The following is an 18,929-nucleotide window of genomic DNA, read 5'->3' as shown; positions in this document are numbered from 1 at the left end:
GGAGAACCGATTTTTAATCAATTTTGAGGGAAAAGTCAAATTGATGGAAGAGCAGGAGGAAGAAAGCCCAGATTGTCATGTTGCCCTACTCATTATCAGACCTAAACAGATGAGGTCTGATAATGAATTCCTAAACAAGTCTATAACCTAAAATCAGCTTGAAGCAAATCAGAAGGAGGTCAAGTGCAGGTTAGTTTCACCTGTCAATTAATTCTGAGGCCATTAACCCAACCTTTATTCAGTTTTTTATCCAGACATTTCTGGACTGCACCAGTCTACATCACTCCCTGTAATCTGGTATTGTTGAAACACACCCGCTGGTGATGTTGGAACTCACTGCTTGCTAAAACTCACACACAGAATTCCTGATGTGCAAAACAACAGTATTTTGAAAGGGAGGACCCTCACCTTGCCAACATCCAAATATATAGAAAAAGATCGAAAAAGTAGATCCTACTTTCTCGAAAATAACTGACTTTGTAGGCATAACATAAGACAGGTAATATAAAAAATAATAATCTTTATTACAAAATTCCTTAAAATATCATAAAATCATAGCAACACCCTACACTTGTCAGTATGTCAACAGATACCCAATCAAAAGCATGGAAGCATGGGTCCAGTCATGTGGAATATATGGAAGTCAATCAATAGAAAGTAGGGTTTGTATTGGTTTGGGTATCGAGAGTTAGGTCCATAATCCCTAATGGAGGAATTATGCCATAATTATGCCGTATGCCATGCTTTCGATTTGGGCTTGGAACTGATCTTTGATTAGAAATTCAATCTTTATTTTTCAATAAATGCATGGTTGGAATTATTTTTCTCAAATAAAAACTTTTTGTACAGGTGTAAAAAAAAAAGCACTTTACAATTTTAAAACACTCTACAACTCTGCTGTGTGATATCACCCTTCAGAAGTCATTCATGTTAGTAGGCTTTGCTGCAATTTTCAATGTGTGGTAAAACACAAATCACTTTTCCAATGAATGAATATCACTGATCTCACATAAATGAATAAATACAGATTTGATAATACGTTATATTTTTTCATGCACTTCTCTTTCTGTGTGCTCCAGAGAAGGTTCATAAAGAGATTGGCAATGTAATAGGCAGAGATCGCTGTCCATCAGTGGAAGACAGAAGTAAGATGCCATATACAGATGCTGTCATTCATGAGATCCAGAGATATGCTGATATTGTACCAGCAGGAGTACTCCATGCTGCCAGCAAGGACACCAACTTTAGAGGATATCACATACCAAAGGTACCCTTTCTCAGAGTTCCAAAATGGTCTGAGATGTCTATCTATCTATCTATCTATCTATCTATCTATCTATCTATCTATCTATCTATCTATCTATCTATCTATCTATCTATCTATCTATCTATCTATCTATCTATCTATCTATCTATCTATCTATCTATCTATCTATCTATCTATCTATCTATCTATCTATCTATCTATCTATCATGTGATTTGATCAGGCCTAAGTCTGGTAGTAGATGAGCAGGCATTTTCCTTCAGAAAAAATGGTCAGGAGGTACAATATTTTCCTACCCTCACATGAGTCATTCTAGTACCTGGAGTCACCATGACACTCAACCAGCACTAACAATAGAGCATGCAGTACTGTGATCCTTCTTTTGTTCTGAACCAGAGTGAAGGATCAGCTGTGCTTACAGCAAGACTTTTCAAAAAGTTGCAAAACCTCCCCATGTAATAGTAAGTGACTCTTTTCACCAGAGGCACTTGTTGTCACCACCTCACTGTTAAAGATTTAGCCAATAATTTCAAGATGATTTAGGAATTTGGCATCTTTACTTGAAGAGTTTGAGATATCTATAGCCACCCAATGGCTGCTCATAGTCATTAGAGAAAGTTGGGTGTACAAACAGGGTTTAGCTGTCCTCAGGGCAATAGATCTTGACTAGAGTTGAGCGGACACCTGGATGTCCATGTTCGGCGGGTTTGGCCGAACTTGAAAAAAAAGTCCGGGTCCGTGTCCTGGACTTTTTCCAAACATTACCCGGACACCGAACCCCATTGAAGTCAATGGGGACCCGAACTTTCAGGCACTAAAATGGCTCTAAAACAACAATGGAAAGGGCTAGAGTGCTGCAAATGGCAGCAAAATGTAGTTAAGAGCATGGCAAGTGCTCTGCAAACAAATGTGGATAGGGAAATAACTTAAAACAACAACAAAAAAGAGAAAACAAAAACAATTTTCTTCATCTGTGAAGGACGAGGCCCATATGGAGTAGGAGGGAGGTTGAGGTGGTGGTGGATGTGGCGGTGTAGGTGGAAGCGGCAGTGGAGGAGGACGAGGTAGCCAACACTGCTTTTTTTCAGTCATTTTAAATGAGGGTACACCCCAAAAGAGTGAGAAAGAGCAAAAATAGAACAATGGCTGGGTAAGGTCGGTATCCATCTCTATTCTGCACAAGGTACGGAAAAGTCCTGTGGGATCCATGCCTGGTTCATTTTAATGAACGTGAGCTTGTCCACATTGTTTCTGGACAGGCGGCTGCGCTTGTCTGTGATAACGCCCCCAGCCGTGCTAAATACACGTTCAGATAATACACTGGCTGCAGGGCACGCCAGCACCTCCAAGGCGTAAAGGGCAAGCTCAGGCCATGTGCCCAATTTGGAGACCCAGAAGTTGAAGGGGGCAGACCCGTCATTCACTACATGTAGGCGTGTGCACACATACTGCTCCACCATGTTGGTGAAATGCTGCCTCCTGCTAAGACATTCCATATGAGCTGCTGGTGCTGCTGTTTGTTGTGGCGTGCTGACAAAGCTTTTCCACATTTCGGCCATGCTAACCCTGCCTTCTGAGGTGCTGGCGGTGCCCTGGTTGCATTGGCGACCTCTTCCTCCTCCTCCTCTGCCTTGGCCTTGTGCTTCCACTGTGGCCCCGCTGTCAGGTGGGAATGCCAGCAGCATCGCGTCTACCAGCGTGCGCTTGTACTCGCGCATCTTGCGATCGCGCTCCAGTGAGTGAATTAAGGACGGTACGTTGTCCTTGTAACGGGGATCCAGCAGCGTGGCCACCCAGTAATCAGCACAAGTTAGAATGTGGGCAACTCGGCGGTCGTTGTGGAGACACTGCAGCATGTAATCGCTCATGTGTGCCAGGCTGCCCAGAGGCAACGAAAGGCTGTCCTCTGTGGGAGGTGTATCGTCTGTGTCCTCTGTATCCCCCCAGCCACGCACCAGTGATGGCCATGAGCTGGCCTGGGTGCCACCCTGCTGTGAACATGGTTCCATCTCCTCCTCCATCTCCTCATCCTCCTCATCCTCCAGAACTGTGCCCCTGCTGGATAATTGTGTCCCTGGCGTTTGTGGGTGCAGGAACCCACCCTCGGAGCCACTTGCAAATGACTGCCCTGAAAGCCTTGGAAATGTTGCCTCTTCATCCTCCTCCTCCTTATCCTGTGCCACATCCTCTTCCATCATCGCCCGAATCGTTTTTTGAAGGAGACATAGAAGTGGGATAGTTAAGCTGAGAACGGCGTCGTCGGCACTGGCCATGTTGGTGGAGTACTCAAAACAGCGCAACAAGGCACACAGGTCTCGCATGGAGGCCCAGTTATTGGTGGTGAAGTGGTGCTGTTCCGCAGAGCGACTCACGCGTGCGTGCTGCAGCTGAAACTCCACTATGGCCTGCTGCTGCTCGCACAGTCTTTCCAGCATGTGCAAGGTGGAGTTCCACCTTGTGGGCACGTCACATATGAGGCGGTGAGCGGGAAGGCCGAAGTTACGCTGCAGCGCTGACAGGCGAGCAGCAGCAGGGTGAGAACGCCGAAAGTGCACACAGACGGCCCGCACTTTCTGCAGCAGCTCTGACATATCGGGGTAATTTTTAAGGAACCTCTGCACCACCAAATTCAGCACATGCGCCAGGCAAGGGATGTGTGTCAAACCGGCTAGGCCCAGAGCTGCTATGAGATTTTGCCCGTTATCGCACACCACCAGGCCGGGCTTGAGGCTCGCTGGCCGCAACCACTCATTTGTCTGCTGTTCCATGCTCCTCCACAACTCCTGCGCGGTGTGGGGTTTATTTTCCCCAAACAGGCAAGTTTTAAAACTGCCTGCTGTCGTTTACCCCTGGCTGTGCTGAAGTTGGTGGTGAAGGTGTTATGCTGACCGGATGAGGAGGCGGTAGAGGATGTGGAAGCGGAGTAGGAGGAGTTAGGAACAGGAGGCAAACTGAAGCGCCCTGCAATCCTTGGCGGTGGAAGGAGATGCGCCAAACAAATTTAAAAAGGTGTATCTCACATGTACCGATACAGACTATGCCGTAATTTAATTTTTTACACTCAAAAAGGGTGTATATTGAATAGCGGAATAGAAAAAATTTTATAAAACGGTGTATCTCACACGAACAAACACAGACTAGGCCCCGATTACAATTTTTTGTACCCTAAAGGCAGGATGAGGAGTAGGAGGAGTTCGGAACAGGCAGGAGGAAAACTGAAGCACCCTGCACTCCTCGGCAGTATAAGATGCGCCCCAAAAATTGGAAAGGTGTATCTCACACGTACCGATACAGACTATCCCGCAATTCAATTATTTTTACTCCAAGGGTGTAGATTGAATAGCGGAATAGAAAATATGATATCAAAAGGTGTATCTATCTCACACGTACAGACCCAGACTAGGCCCTGATTACTATTTTTTGTACCCTAAAGGCAGGATGAGGAGTAGGAGGAGTTCGGAACAGGCAGGAGGCAAACTGAAGCACCCTGCAATCCTCGGCGGTGTAAGATGAGCCCCAAAAATTGGAAAGGTGTATCTCACACGTACCGATACAGACTATGCCGCAATTTAATTATTTTTACCCCAAGGGTGTAGATTGAATAGCGGAATAGAAAATATGATATCAAAAGGTGTATCTATCTCACACGTACAGACCCAGACTAGGCCCTGATTACTATTTTTTGTACCCTAAAGGCAGGATGAGGAGTAGGAGGAGTTCGGAACAGGCAGGAGGCAAACTGAAGCACCCTGCAATCCTCGGCGGTGTAAGATGAGCCCCAAAAATTGGAAAGGTGTATCTCACACGTACCGATACAGACTATGCCGCAATTTAATTCTTTTTACCCCAAGTGTGTAGATTGAATAGCGGAATAGAAAATATGATATCAAAAGGTGTATCTATCTCACATGTACAGACCCAGACTAGGTCCTGATTACTATTTTTTGTACCCTAAAGGCAGGATGAGGAGTAGGAGGAGTTCGGAACAGGCAGGAGGCAAACTGAAGCACCCTGCAATCCTCGGCGGTATAAGATGCGCCCCAAAAATTGGAAAGGTGTATCTCACACGTACCGATACAGACTATCCCGCAATTTAATTATTTTTACGCCAAGGGTGTAGATTGAATAGCGGAATAGAAAGTATGATATTAAAAGGTGTATCTATCTCACACGTACAGACCCAGACTAGGCCCTGATTACTATTTTTTGTACCCTAAAGGCAGGATGAGATGTAGGAGGAGTTTGGAACAGGCAGGAGGCAAACTGAAGCACCCTGCAATCCTCGGCGGTATAAGATGCGCCCCAAAAATTGGAAAGGTGTATCTCATAAGTACCTATACAGACTATCCCGCAATTTAATTCTTTTTACCCCAAAGGGTGTAGATTGAATAGCGGAATAGAAAATATGATATAAAATTGGTGATTTTTCAATAGCACATGTGAACACAGCAGTGTCTTATGTCAGTCAGCTCTGCTGCAGGCTATGAAGGGGAAAAAAAAGAAAATTCCCCTTTAAGTATTGTAATTTTTAAATAGCTTAGTATAGACTATGCCACAACTTAATTTTTTTTTAACCCAAAAGGGTGTATATTGAATAGTGGAATAGAAAAAAGTGTATAATATTGCAAATCACTAGCACATGTGAACACAGCAGTGTCTTATGTCAGTCAGCTCTGCTGCAGGCTATGAAGGAAAAAAAAAAAAGAAAATTCCCCTTTAAGTTTGTAATTTTTAAATAGATTAGTACAGACTATGCCACAATTTAATTTTTTTTTAACCCAAAAGGGTGTATATTGAATAGTGGAATAGAAAAAAGTGTATAATATTGAAAATCACTAGCACATGTGAACACAGCAGTGTGTTATGTCAGTCAGCTCTGCTGCAGGCTATGAAGGGAAAAAAAAAAGAAAATTCCCCTTTAAGTTTGTAATTTTTAAATAGCTTAGTACAGACTATGCTACAATTTAATTTTTTTAACCCAAAAGGGTGTATATTGAATAGTGGAATAGAAAAAAGTGTATAAAATTTAAAATCAGTGAATAATAGCACATGTGAACACAGCAGTGTCTTATCACATTCAGCACTGAAGCAAAAACGCTGCACACAACTGACTGATAAAAATAGATTTTTTTCTCCCTCCTCCTCAGCGGGCAAAAATATTGTGTTCACTGCACCACCCCACACACAGCAAAATCGATGTAGAACACTGACCCTGCCTATTCTCCAGCCTCGCCCTAAAATGATCGATAAGATCGTTCACTGGCACTGCACAACCAACCCCCCACACAGCAAAATCGATGTAGAACACTGACCCTGCCTGTTCTCCAGCCTCGCCCTAAAATGCCCTAATAACTCGCCCTGCCTACACTCCGACCTGACCCTGCATTCTTTTCGGACACAATACAAATTTTCACTGTCTGTCCCTAATCAGCAGCCAGCACGTATGATGTGTGCTCTCTCCCTAATCTACAGCAGAATGACGCGGCGCACTGGGGCTCTCGAACTTATAAAAACATGGTCACATGCTTCAGATGGCCAATCACAGCTACTAATACATTAGTAGGCATGGCTTGGATGGCTTAAGGCACACCAGTTAAACGCTTGTTGATTGGCTGTTGAAAGCCCACCATTAAAAGCGCGCCATTACATACAAACCCGGAAATAAAATGACCGAACACGGATTTTAAACCCGAACATACAGTAACATAAGTTAACATAACATAACATAAGAACATAAGTTTTCGGGTCCGTGTTCGGGTAACAAAAATCCAATTATTCGGTACGAACACGAATAATACAGTCCGTGTTCGCTCATCACTAATCTTGACAAATGCTGCACAGGCACCATAGACCTGTACGGTTAGCTCTTGCAACCCAGCAGTTTTTTTTGTGGAGGGAGAGGGGGCATGAAGGAAATAAGCAAAGATGCCAGACTCGCATTTGAGATGTTTGCCCAATTCAGAACCCATTCCAGAATTAGCCAAATTACTCTGAAGATGAATTCAGCAACCCAGATTTGCAATTCCAGCAAACTCATTAACTCTATAAAGTTGAACTCTAGAAATTCAGCCACTTTTTAATGTGTGCATTCATACGAGTTAAGTCCAACGAGGTGCATGCTACATCCTGGACTTCTCTCCATCTTTATTTCTTCTCTTGCTGGATTTAATTTATGGTATGCCTGTAGTAGCTGAATTTTTGTAGTTTAGTTTTTTTTAAGCTACAAAAGTTGACTTCTGGCACTGAAAGAACGTGTGAGATTACTACTATAATAAGAAAGCAGCATTTTGCTCTTATGAAGCTAGCATCCTATCTTAAAGTGTGATGGTAAAGTGTATCTAAAGTCATATTTTTCCATTTTGGATAGAGTGTGAGAAAAAGTCAGTTTTTTTTCAGTTGTCTCAACAATTGCAAGTGGATTCAATACTTTTAACCAATACCTTCTACTGAGGCACGCCACTCATGCTCAGTTTGGCGCACATAGCCCAACATTTGATGATATAAGTTTACTAGATTCAGTTCTCAATTCCAATAACACTAAGGGTGTAATATCCTTCATATATGCCCTACTACTGCATAAAGCTTCTGGGCGTCCCCTACTCAGGCGCAGGGTCAGAAGGGAAGACGGTTCAGGGGAGTTTTCCAGAGAACTTTGAAAATAATGTCTTTGGAGCCTTACCTCCCTATCATAGGTCGACACAATTTTTAATTTTCCACAGGGCCTATAGAAACCCAGCTTTCTTATATAACATTGGTGGTGGAGACTACCCATAGTGTATTAAGTGTGGACCTTCTCAACGCAAGAAGACAGCCTCCTCTGTGTGCATTGGATATTCATTCGTAACCACCCACTTCCTTGAATATTTAGATACTTGGATACCCCTGACCCTGATGCCTCCACCTTGATTCTTTGAGGTGCGAAGGCCAATATTTGCTTAACATAGATTTATTATGCTTAGAAGGGTGGCTAATGCTGTTCCTACACAATTAGACTGGATCTCTGAATTTTATAGGTTAACAAACATCATTTGAAAAAAAAACCACATATGAACAGTGGGGCTGTCTTAAAAATATTATCTAATTTGGAACTACTGGCATAAGGCTGGGAATAGCTTAAGTTCATAATCTGTGACCAAAGATGTACATATAATGATGTATTTGAGACTTTTAGGAGCTAGGCCTCACAGTTACTTTGGTTTCCTTTTAGGTTTATATACTGATATATATATATGACGGTTGCATATATTGTCTATGCCTGCTCTCTATTAACCAACTTTTTGATATTTTTTAGTACTCTGTTACCTCTTGGCCCTGCATGTACCATTATCATTACATGTGTAATTGCAATGTTTGCCTCTATGCTGTTTTGTGCCTATAGGCACATCGTAAACTGAAAATAAAATTCGATACAAAGAAAAAAAAAAAAATTTCAGTTTTCACTGGGCTAGGAAAAACAGAAAAACATTCCAATGAGAACTTGATGTGTTCTTGGGACAACTGTCTAAGATAGGAATACCCGTAATTTGGACCTTGACTCTTCTCCTGTTGTATCCCAAGAATTTAAATGGAAATCTCCCAATAAGACCAATTCAGCAAAATGAAGACTCTAGATATAGAATCATTTAAGGAGTCTAGGGTATATGTGTCAAGATAATTTTCAATTAAAGTAGTTGTAAGCCTCAGACATGAAATATGAACAAAGCATATCCTTCTATAGTGTGTACTTGTCTCAATTAAGAGCACTACGTGTCCTTTCTGTCTGCTGCTTCATTTCTCTGCTATCAGCATAAATCATTTCTGACACATTTTCCTGACACCAAGAGAAAAAAGGTGACAGGGGAGGGACCTCCAGTACACAGCCTGTGACTGACAGCCTCAGCTCTGTTACTGTGTGATGTGTAAAGGAAGGGAGGGGGGGGGGATGTCCGGTGTCCCTTCCTTCCAAACAGCTCTCAAAGCTCTCCTCACAGAGCTCTGCAGAGTGTAATTTTAGCTCCTGCACCCTGTTTCTGAAAGCTCAGACAAGCTTTATACATTCTCTACTTTTAACTAATGTAGAGAAGAGAGAACTGCAGATAAACAGGTACAACTTATTTGGGAGGATTTGTTTCTTATTAGCTGAGGCCAGTAACTTCACTGGGTATATGTAAGGGCTTACGAGTAAGTTACGACCATTTTAAGGTATTTTTTTTTTCTATTAAGCCTCTCATTTGCTTACTTTGATTCCACTGCACACTGTATGCTTCCCACTGTGTGCATTAGAAACTGCAGCAAGTCAGGTAGAGCCCACTACATTTCCTGTTTGGATGCATCAATCAGCATCTAGCCCTTGCCTCTCCAGCTTTACTGTCCCTGTCCTATCCCTTTCGTTCATTGGATTTCAGTTCTTTCAGTTATTGAGGCTCAACATCACATGTGGGTTTTACCCAGAGAAAAAGTAAAAACTAGTGTTGAGCGAACACGGACTGTATTATTCGTGTTCGTACCGAATAATTGGATTTTTTGTACCCGAACACGGACACGGACACTTTACTGTATGTTCGGGTAAAAATCCGTGTTCGGTCGTTTTATTTCCGGGTTTTGCATGCTTTGGCGCTCTTTTCATGGCGGGCTTTCAACAGCCAATCAACAATCGTTTAACTGGTGTGCCTTAAGCCATCCCAGCCATGCCTGCAAATGTCTCAGTAGCTGTGATTGGCCGTCTGAAGCATGTGACCAAGTCTTTATAAGTTCGAGGCAGCCGCAGCGGCGTCATTATGCTGCTTAGATTCAGGGACAGAGCACACATCAACGTGCTGGCTGCTGATTAGGGAAAGATAGGCAGGAAAAAACCATTTGTGTCCGGATAGAATTGAGGGACAGGTCGGAGTGTTTAGGCAGGGCGAGTTGTAGGCATTTTAGGGATAGAGTCTGCTGAATTATAGGGTCAGTGTCTTCTACAAACTACAATCGATATTGCTGTGTGGGGGGTGGGGTCTGCACTCAATCCTGATCTACGATCTCTTCTCAATCCTGTTAGGGACAGAGTCTGCTGAATTTTAGGGAAACTGTGTTCTACAAACTACAATCGATATTGCTGTGTGGTGTGGGATTGGAGATAGGCAGGTGTCAGTGATCCACATCCATTTTTCTGTGTGTGAGCTGCAGTGAACACAATCTTTTTGGGCTGCAGTGAACACAATCTTTTTGGGCTGCAGTGAACACAATCTTTTTGGGCTGCAGTGAACACAATCTTTTTGGGGTGCAGTGAACAAAATCTTTTTGGGGTGCAGTGAACACAATCCTTTTTGGTGTGCAGTGAACACAATCTTTGTGGGGTGCAGTGAACAAAATCCTTTGTGGGGTGCAGTGAACACAATCTTTTTGGGGTGCAGTGAACAAAATCCTTTTTGGGGTGCAGTGAACAACATCCTTTTTGGGGTGCAGTGAACACAATCTTTTTGGGGTGCAGTGAACAAAATCCTTTGTGGGGTGCAGTGAACACAATCTTTTTGGGGTGCAGTGAACACAATATTTTTGGGGTGGAGTGAACAACATCCTTTTTGGGGTGCAGTGAACAAAATCCTTTTTGGGGTGCAGTGAACAAAATCATTTTTGGGGTGCAGTGAACACAATCTTTTTGGGGTGCAGTGAACACAATCTTTGTGGGGTGCAGTGAACACAATCTTTTTGGGGTGGAGTGAACAACATCCTTTTTGGGGTGCAGTGAACAACATCCTTTTTGGGGTGCAGTGAACACAATCTTTTTGGGGTGCAGTGAACACAATCTTTGTGGGGTACAGTGAACAGAATCTTTGTGGGGTGCAGTGAACACAATCTTTGGGGGGTACAGTGAACACAATCTTTGTGAGGTGCAGTGAACACAATCTTTGTGGGGTGCAGTGAACACAATCATTGTGGGGTGCAGTGAACTCAATCTTTGTGGGGTACAGTGAACACAATCTCATACTTCTGAAGGTTTGAGGGTGCTGCCTGTTCCATACTCCCCCTACTCCTCATCTAGCCTTTTAGGGGTACAAACAATAGTAATTGGGGCCTAGTGTGGTTGTGTACGTGTGATATACATACACTTTTTTTGGATCATATTTTCTATTCCGCTATTTAATCAAAAACCTTTGGGGATCAGTTAAATTGGGGGATAGTCTGTGTTGGTACGTGTGAGAGAGATCCACCTTTCCAAGTTGTTGGGGTTCATCTCATACTTCTGAAGGTTTGAGGGTGCTGCCTGTTCCATACCCCCCCTACTCCTCATCTAGCCTTTTAGGGGTACAAACAATAGTAATTGGGGCCTAGTGTGGTTGTGTACGTGCGAGATACATACACTTTTTTTGATCATATTTCCTATTCCGCTATTCAATAAAAACCTTTGAGGATCAATTGAATTGCGGGATAGTCTGTGTCGGTACGTGTGAGAGAGATCCACCTTTCCAAGTTGTTGGGGTTCATCTCATACTTCTGAAGGTTTGAGGGTGCTGCCTGTTCCATACTCCCCCTACTCCTAGCCTTTTAGGGGTACAAACAATAGTAATTGGGGCCTAGTGTGGTTGTGTACGTGTGATATACATACACTTTTTTGGGATCATATTTTCTATTCCGCTATTTAATCAAAAACCTTTGGGGATCAGTTAAATTGGGGGATAGTCTGTGTTGGTACGTGTGAGAGAGATCCACCTTTCCAAGTTGTTGGGGTTCATCTCATACTTCTGAAGGTTTGAGGGTGCTGCCTGTTCCATACTCCCCCTACTCCTAGCCTTTTAGGGGTACAAACAATAGTAATTGGGGCCTAGTGTGGTTGTGTACGTGTGATATACATACACTTTTTTGGGATCATATTTTCTATTCCGCTATTTAATCAAAAACCTTTGGGGATCAGTTAAATTGGGGGATAGTCTGTGTTGGTACGTGTGAGAGAGATCCACCTTTCCAAGTTGTTGGGGTTCATCTCATACTTCTGAAGGTTTGAGGGTGCTGCCTGTTCCATACTCCCCCTACTCCTAGCCTTTTAGGGGTACAAACAATAGTAATTGGGGCCTAGTGTGGTTGTGTACGTGTGATATACATACACTTTTTTGGGATCATATTTTCTATTCCGCTATTTAATCAAAAACCTGTGGGGATCAGTTAAATTGGGGGATAGTCTGTGTTGGTACGTGTGAGAGAGATCCACCTTTCCAAGTTGTTGGGGTTCATCTCATACTTCTGAAGGTTTGAGGGTGCTGCCTGTTCCATACTCCCCCTACTCCTAGCCTTTTAGGGGTACAAACAATAGTAATTGGGGCCTAGTGTGGTTGTGTACGTGTGATATACATACACTTTTTTGGGATCATATTTTCTATTCCGCTATTTAATCAAAAACCTTTGGGGATCAGTTAAATTGGGGGATAGTCTGTGTCGGTACGTGTGAGAGAGATCCACCTTTCCAAGTTGTTGGGGTTCATCTCATACTTCTGAAGGTTTGAGGGTGCTGCCTGTTCCATACCCCCCCTACTCCTCATCTAGCCTTTTAGGGGTACAAACAATAGTAATTGGGGCCTAGTGTGGTTGTGTACGTGCGAGATACATACACTTTTTTTGATCATATTTCCTATTCCGCTATTCAATAAAAACCTTTGAGGATCAATTGAATTGCGGGATAGTCTGTGTCGGTACGTGTGAGAGAGATCCACCTTTCCAAGTTGTTGGGGTTCATCTCATACTTCTGAAGGTTTGAGGGTGCTGCCTGTTCCATACTCCCCCTACTCCTCATCTAGCCTTTTAGGGGTACAAACAATAGTAATTGGGGCCTAGTGTGGTTGTGTACGTGCGAGATACATACACTTTTTTTGATCATATTTCCTATTCCGCTATTCAATAAAAACCTTTGAGGATCAATTGAATTGCGGGATAGTCTGTGTCGGTACGTGTGAGAGAGATCCACCTTTCCAAGTTGTTGGGGTTCATCTCATACTTCTGAAGGTTTGAGGGTGCTGCCTGTTCCATACTCCCCCTACTCCTCATCTAGCCTTTTAGGGGTACAAACAATAGTAATTGGGGCCTAGTGTGGTTGTGTACGTGCGAGATACATACACTTTTTTTGATCATATTTCCTATTCCGCTATTCAATAAAAACCTTTGAGGATCAATTGAATTGCGGGATAGTCTGTGTCGGTACGTGTGAGAGAGATCCACCTTTCCAAGTTGTTGGGGTTCATCTCATACTTCTGAAGGTTTGAGGGTGCTGCCTGTTCCATACTCCCCCTACTCCTCATCTAGCCTTTTAGGGGTACAAACAATAGTAATTGGGGCCTAGTGTGGTTGTGTACGTGCGAGATACATACACTTTTTTTGATCATATTTCCTATTCCGCTATTCAATAAAAACCTTTGAGGATCAATTGAATTGCGGGATAGTCTGTGTCGGTACGTGTGAGAGAGATCCACCTTTCCAAGTTGTTGGGGTTCATCTCATACTTCTGAAGGTTTGAGGGTGCTGCCTGTTCCATACTCCCCCTACTCCTAGCCTTTTAGGGGTACAAACAATAGTAATTGGGGCCTAGTGTGGTTGTGTACGTGTGATATACATACACTTTTTTGGGATCATATTTTCTATTCCGCTATTTAATCAAAAACCTTTGGGGATCAGTTAAATTGGGGGATAGTCTGTGTTGGTACGTGTGAGAGAGATCCACCTTTCCAAGTTGTTGGGGTTCATCTCATACTTCTGAAGGTTTGAGGGTGCTGCCTGTTCCATACTCCCCCTACTCCTCATCTAGCCTTTTAGGGGTACAAACAATAGTAATTGGGGCCTAGTGTGGTTGTGTACGTGCGAGATACATACACTTTTTTTGATCATATTTCCTATTCCGCTATTCAATAAAAACCTTTGAGGATCAATTGAATTGCGGGATAGTCTGTGTCGGTACGTGTGAGAGAGATCCACCTTTCCAAGTTGTTGGGGTTCATCTCATACTTCTGAAGGTTTGAGGGTGCTGCCTGTTCCATACTCCCCCTACTCCTCATCTAGCCTTTTAGGGGTACAAACAATAGTAATTGGGGCCTAGTGTGGTTGTGTACGTGCGAGATACATACACTTTTTTTGATCATATTTCCTATTCCGCTATTCAATAAAAACCTTTGAGGATCAATTGAATTGCGGGATAGTCTGTGTCGGTACGTGTGAGAGAGATCCACCTTTCCAAGTTGTTGGGGTTCATCTCATACTTCTGAAGGTTTGAGGGTGCTGCCTGTTCCATACTCCCCCTACTCCTCATCTAGCCTTTTAGGGGTACAAACAATAGTAATTGGGGCCTAGTGTGGTTGTGTACGTGCGAGATACATACACTTTTTTTGATCATATTTCCTATTCCGCTATTCAATAAAAACCTTTGAGGATCAATTGAATTGCGGGATAGTCTGTGTCGGTACGTGTGAGAGAGATCCACCTTTCCAAGTTGTTGGGGTTCATCTCATACTTCTGAAGGTTTGAGGGTGCTGCCTGTTCCATACTCCCCCTACTCCTCATCTAGCCTTTTAGGGGTACAAACAATAGTAATTGGGGCCTAGTGTGGTTGTGTACGTGCGAGATACATACACTTTTTTTGATCATATTTCCTATTCCGCTATTCAATAAAAACCTTTGAGGATCAATTGAATTGCGGGATAGTCTGTGTCGGTACGTGTGAGAGAGATCCACCTTTCCAAGTTGTTGGGGTTCATCTCATACTTCTGAAGGTTTGAGGGTGCTGCCTGTTCCATACTCCCCCTACTCCTAGCCTTTTAGGGGTACAAACAATAGTAATTGGGGCCTAGTGTGGTTGTGTACGTGTGATATACATACACTTTTTTGGGATCATATTTTCTATTCCGCTATTTAATCAAAAACCTTTGGGGATCAGTTAAATTGGGGGATAGTCTGTGTTGGTACGTGTGAGAGAGATCCACCTTTCCAAGTTGTTGGGGTTCATCTCATACTTCTGAAGGTTTGAGGGTGCTGCCTGTTCCATACTCCCCCTACTCCTCATCTAGCCTTTTAGGGGTACAAACAATAGTAATTGGGGCCTAGTGTGGTTGTGTACGTGCGAGATACATACACTTTTTTTGATCATATTTCCTATTCCGCTATTCAATAAAAACCTTTGAGGATCAATTGAATTGCGGGATAGTCTGTGTCGGTACGTGTGAGAGAGATCCACCTTTCCAAGTTGTTGGGGTTCATCTCATACTTCTGAAGGTTTGAGGGTGCTGCCTGTTCCTCAAGTGTGAGTAGGCGACAGAACCTGCATCAGTATTTGGTAGGGCATCAAACGCCCCTAGAAGTGATGAGGCCAGAACAAGTTGAGGCGATAGTAGATTGGTTTGCTGCTGACAGTGCCTCCAGTTCCTTCACATTGTCTCCCACCCAGTCTACTGCAGAAAGGTCAGAGTTGGCACCTGCAGCCAATGTCCAACCGTCTTTCACCTCACCCCCTTGCAAATCAGGCCAGCAGTCTGAGCCCCAAGCCATACAGCAGTCTCTTATTCTTTTTGAGGACTCTGTCAGCAGGGTTTCCCAGGGCCATCCACCTAGCCCTGCCCCAGAAGTGGAAGAGATTGAGTGCAGCGATGCCCAACCACTTATTTCTCAAGATGAGTACATGCAAGGATCATCGCAGCACGTCTCCGATGATGACGAAACGCAGGTGCCAACTGCTGCGGCGTTCAGCATTGTGGAGACCGACAAGGAGGGCAGGGGTGAAGACTGGGTGGAAGATGATGTGGAGGACGATGAGGTCCTCGACCCCACATGGAATGAACGTCATGCAGGTGACCTGAGTAGTTTGGAGGAAGAGGCGGTGGTCGCACAGAGCCACCAGCACAGCAGAAGAGGGAGCAGGGTGCAGAAGCGGAGCGGCCGTGCCCTAGACACTACGCCCGCTACTGCCCAACGCAGCAAGGGAACGAGCGCACCAAAGTCAGCTCAAAGGAGTTCTCTAGCGTGGAAGTTCTTTAGAAAATGTGCTGATGACAGGACACGAGTGGTTTGCACCCTGTGCAATCAGAGCTTGAAGCGAGGCATGAACCTTCTCAACCTGAGCACAACCTGCATGATCAGGCATCTAAGTGCAAAGCACGAGCTGCAGTGGAGTACACACCTTCAAAACCAAGAAACGTCTCTGGCTCATCCTGCTTCCTCTTCTGCTGCAGTCTCGGCCGCTCCAGCCACATCTGTAGTGATACCGGCACCTGCCACCCCGCAAACAGACGATCTGTCAGCAACACCACCACCTGGGTCACCAACAACCATCTCCACAATGTCCCGTGGAAGCGTTCAGCTTTCCATCTCCCAAACACTTGAGAGGAAGAGGAAGTACCCCCCTACCCACCCGCGATCCCTGGCCCTGAATGCCAGCATTTCAAAATTATTGGCCTTTGAAATGCTGTCATTCCGTCTGGTGGAGACGCACAGTTTTAAAAACCTTATGTCGGTGGCTGTCCCACAGTACGTCGTGCCCAGCCGCCACTACTTTTCCAGGCAAGCCATCCCTTCCCTGCACAACCAAGTGGGGGAAAATATCAGGTGTGCACTGCGCAACGCCATCTGTGCCAAGGTCCACCTAACTACGGATACGTGGACCAGTAAGCACGGTCAGGGGCGTTATATCTCCCTAACGGCACACTGGGTAAATGCAGTGGCGGATGGGCCTGAGGCGGATAGCAATTTGGCGCATGTCCTTCCACCACCGAGGATTGCAGGGCGCTTCAGTTTGCCTCCTGTTCGTAACTCCTCCTACTCCGCTTCCTCATCCTCTACCGCCTCCTCATCCGGACAGCGTAACACCTTCACCACCAACTTCAGCACGGCCAGGGGTAAACGACAGCAGGCAGTTTTACAACTTGCCTGTTTGGGGGACAAACCACACACCGCGCAGGAGTTGTGGAGGAGCATGGAACAGCAGACAAATGAGTGGTTGCTGCCAGCGAGCCTCAAGCCCGGCCTGGTGGTGTGTGATAACGGGCGAAATCTCATAGCAGCTCTGGGCCTAGCCGGTTTGACGCACATCCCTTGCCTGGCGCATGTGCTGAATTTGGTGGTGCAGAGGTTCCTTAAAAACTACCCCGATATGTCAGAGCTGCTGCAGAAAGTGCGGGCCGTTTGTGCGCACTTTCGGCGTTCTCACCCTGCTGCTGCTCGCCTGGCAGCGCTGCAGCGTAACTTCGGCCTTCCCGCTCACCGCCTCATATGTGACGTGCCCACAAGGTGGAACTCCACCTTGCACATGCTGGAAAGACTGTGCGAGCAGCAGCAGGCCATAGTGGAGTTTCAGCTGCAGCACGCACGCGTGAGTCGCTCTGCGGAACAGCACCACTTCACCACCAATAACTGGGCCTCCATGCGAGACCTGTGTGCCTTGTTGCGCTGTTTTGAGTACTCCACCAACATGGCCAGTGGCAATGACGCCGTTCTCAGCTTAACTATCCCACTTCTATGCCTCCTTGAAAAAACAATTCGGGCGATGATGGAAGAGGATGTGGCACAGGATGAGGAGGAGGAGGAGGATGAAGAGGTAACATTTCCAAGGCTTTCAGGGCAGTCATTCGCAAGGGGCTCCGAGGGTGGGTTCCTGCACACGCAAACGCCAGGGACACAATTGTCCAGCAGGGGCACAGTTCTGGAGGATGAGGAGGATGAGGAGGAGGAGGAGCTGGAGGAGGAGATGGAACCATGTTCACAGCAGGGTGGCACCCAGGCCAGCTCATGGCCATCACTGGTGCGTGGCTGGGGGGATACAGAGGACACGGACGATACACCTCCCACAGAGGACAGCCTTTCGTCGCCTCTGGGCAGCCTGGCACACATGAGCGATTACATGCTGCAGTGTCTCCACAACGACCGCCGAGTTGCCCACATTCTAACTTGTGCTGATTACTGGGTGGCCACGCTGCTGGATCCCCGTTACAAGGACAACGTACCGTCCTTAATTCACTCACTGGAGCGCGATCGCAAGATGCGCGAGTACAAGCGCACGCTGGTAGACGCCATGCTGCTGGCATTCCCATCTGACAGCGGGGCCACAGTGGAAGCACAAGGCAGAGGAGGAGGAGGAGGAGGTCGCCAACGCAACCAGGGCACCGCCAGCACCTCAGAAGGCAGGGTTAGCATGGCCGAAATGTGGAAAAGCTTTGTCAGCACGCCACAACAAACAGCAGCACCAGCAGCTCAGATGGAACGTCTTAGCAGGAGGCAGCATTTTACCAACATGGTGGAGCAGTATGTGTGCACACGCCTACATGTAGTGAATGACGGGTCTGCCCCCTTCAACTTCTGGGTCTCCAAATTGGGCACATGGCCTGAGCTTGCCCTTTACGCCTTGGAGGTGCTGGCGTGCCCTGCAGCCAGTGTATTATCTGAACGGGTATTTAGCACGGCTGGGGGCGTTATAACAGACAAGCGCAGCCGCCTGTCCAGAGACAATGTGGACAAGCTCACGTTCATTAAAATGAACCAGGCATGGATCCCACGGGACTTTTCCGTACCTTATGCAGAATAGCAATGGATACCGACCTTACCCACCCATTGTTCCATTTTTGCTCTTTCTCACTCTTTTGGGGTGTACCCTCATTTAAAATTTTTGAAAAGAAGCAGTGTTGGCTACCTCGTCCTCCTCCTCAGGGCCAGATTAATGTAGGGGCTATTGGAGCTGCAGCT

At 45.3% G+C, this 18,929-nt stretch overlaps 1 protein-coding gene across 1 annotated transcript in view; it reads left to right on the top strand.

Moving 5' to 3' along the window:
* The window catches only part of LOC309559460 (cytochrome P450 2H2-like), a 53,384-nt gene that overhangs the window by 22,028 nt on the left and 12,427 nt on the right, over positions 1 to 18,929 (top strand). Inside the window, exon 7 of the mRNA XM_082262732.1 lies at positions 1,080 to 1,267. Coding sequence (XP_082118858.1) covers positions 1,080 to 1,267 — 188 coding nt within the window. The remainder of the gene's footprint in view (positions 1 to 1,079; positions 1,268 to 18,929) is intronic.

The sequence above is a fragment of the Pelophylax lessonae genome, assembly GCF_965119305.1.
Source record: "Pelophylax lessonae genome assembly, chromosome: 7".
NCBI classification, from domain to species: domain Eukaryota; kingdom Metazoa; phylum Chordata; class Amphibia; order Anura; family Ranidae; genus Pelophylax; species Pelophylax lessonae.
This window is presented reverse-complemented; position numbering and strand designations above follow the sequence as displayed.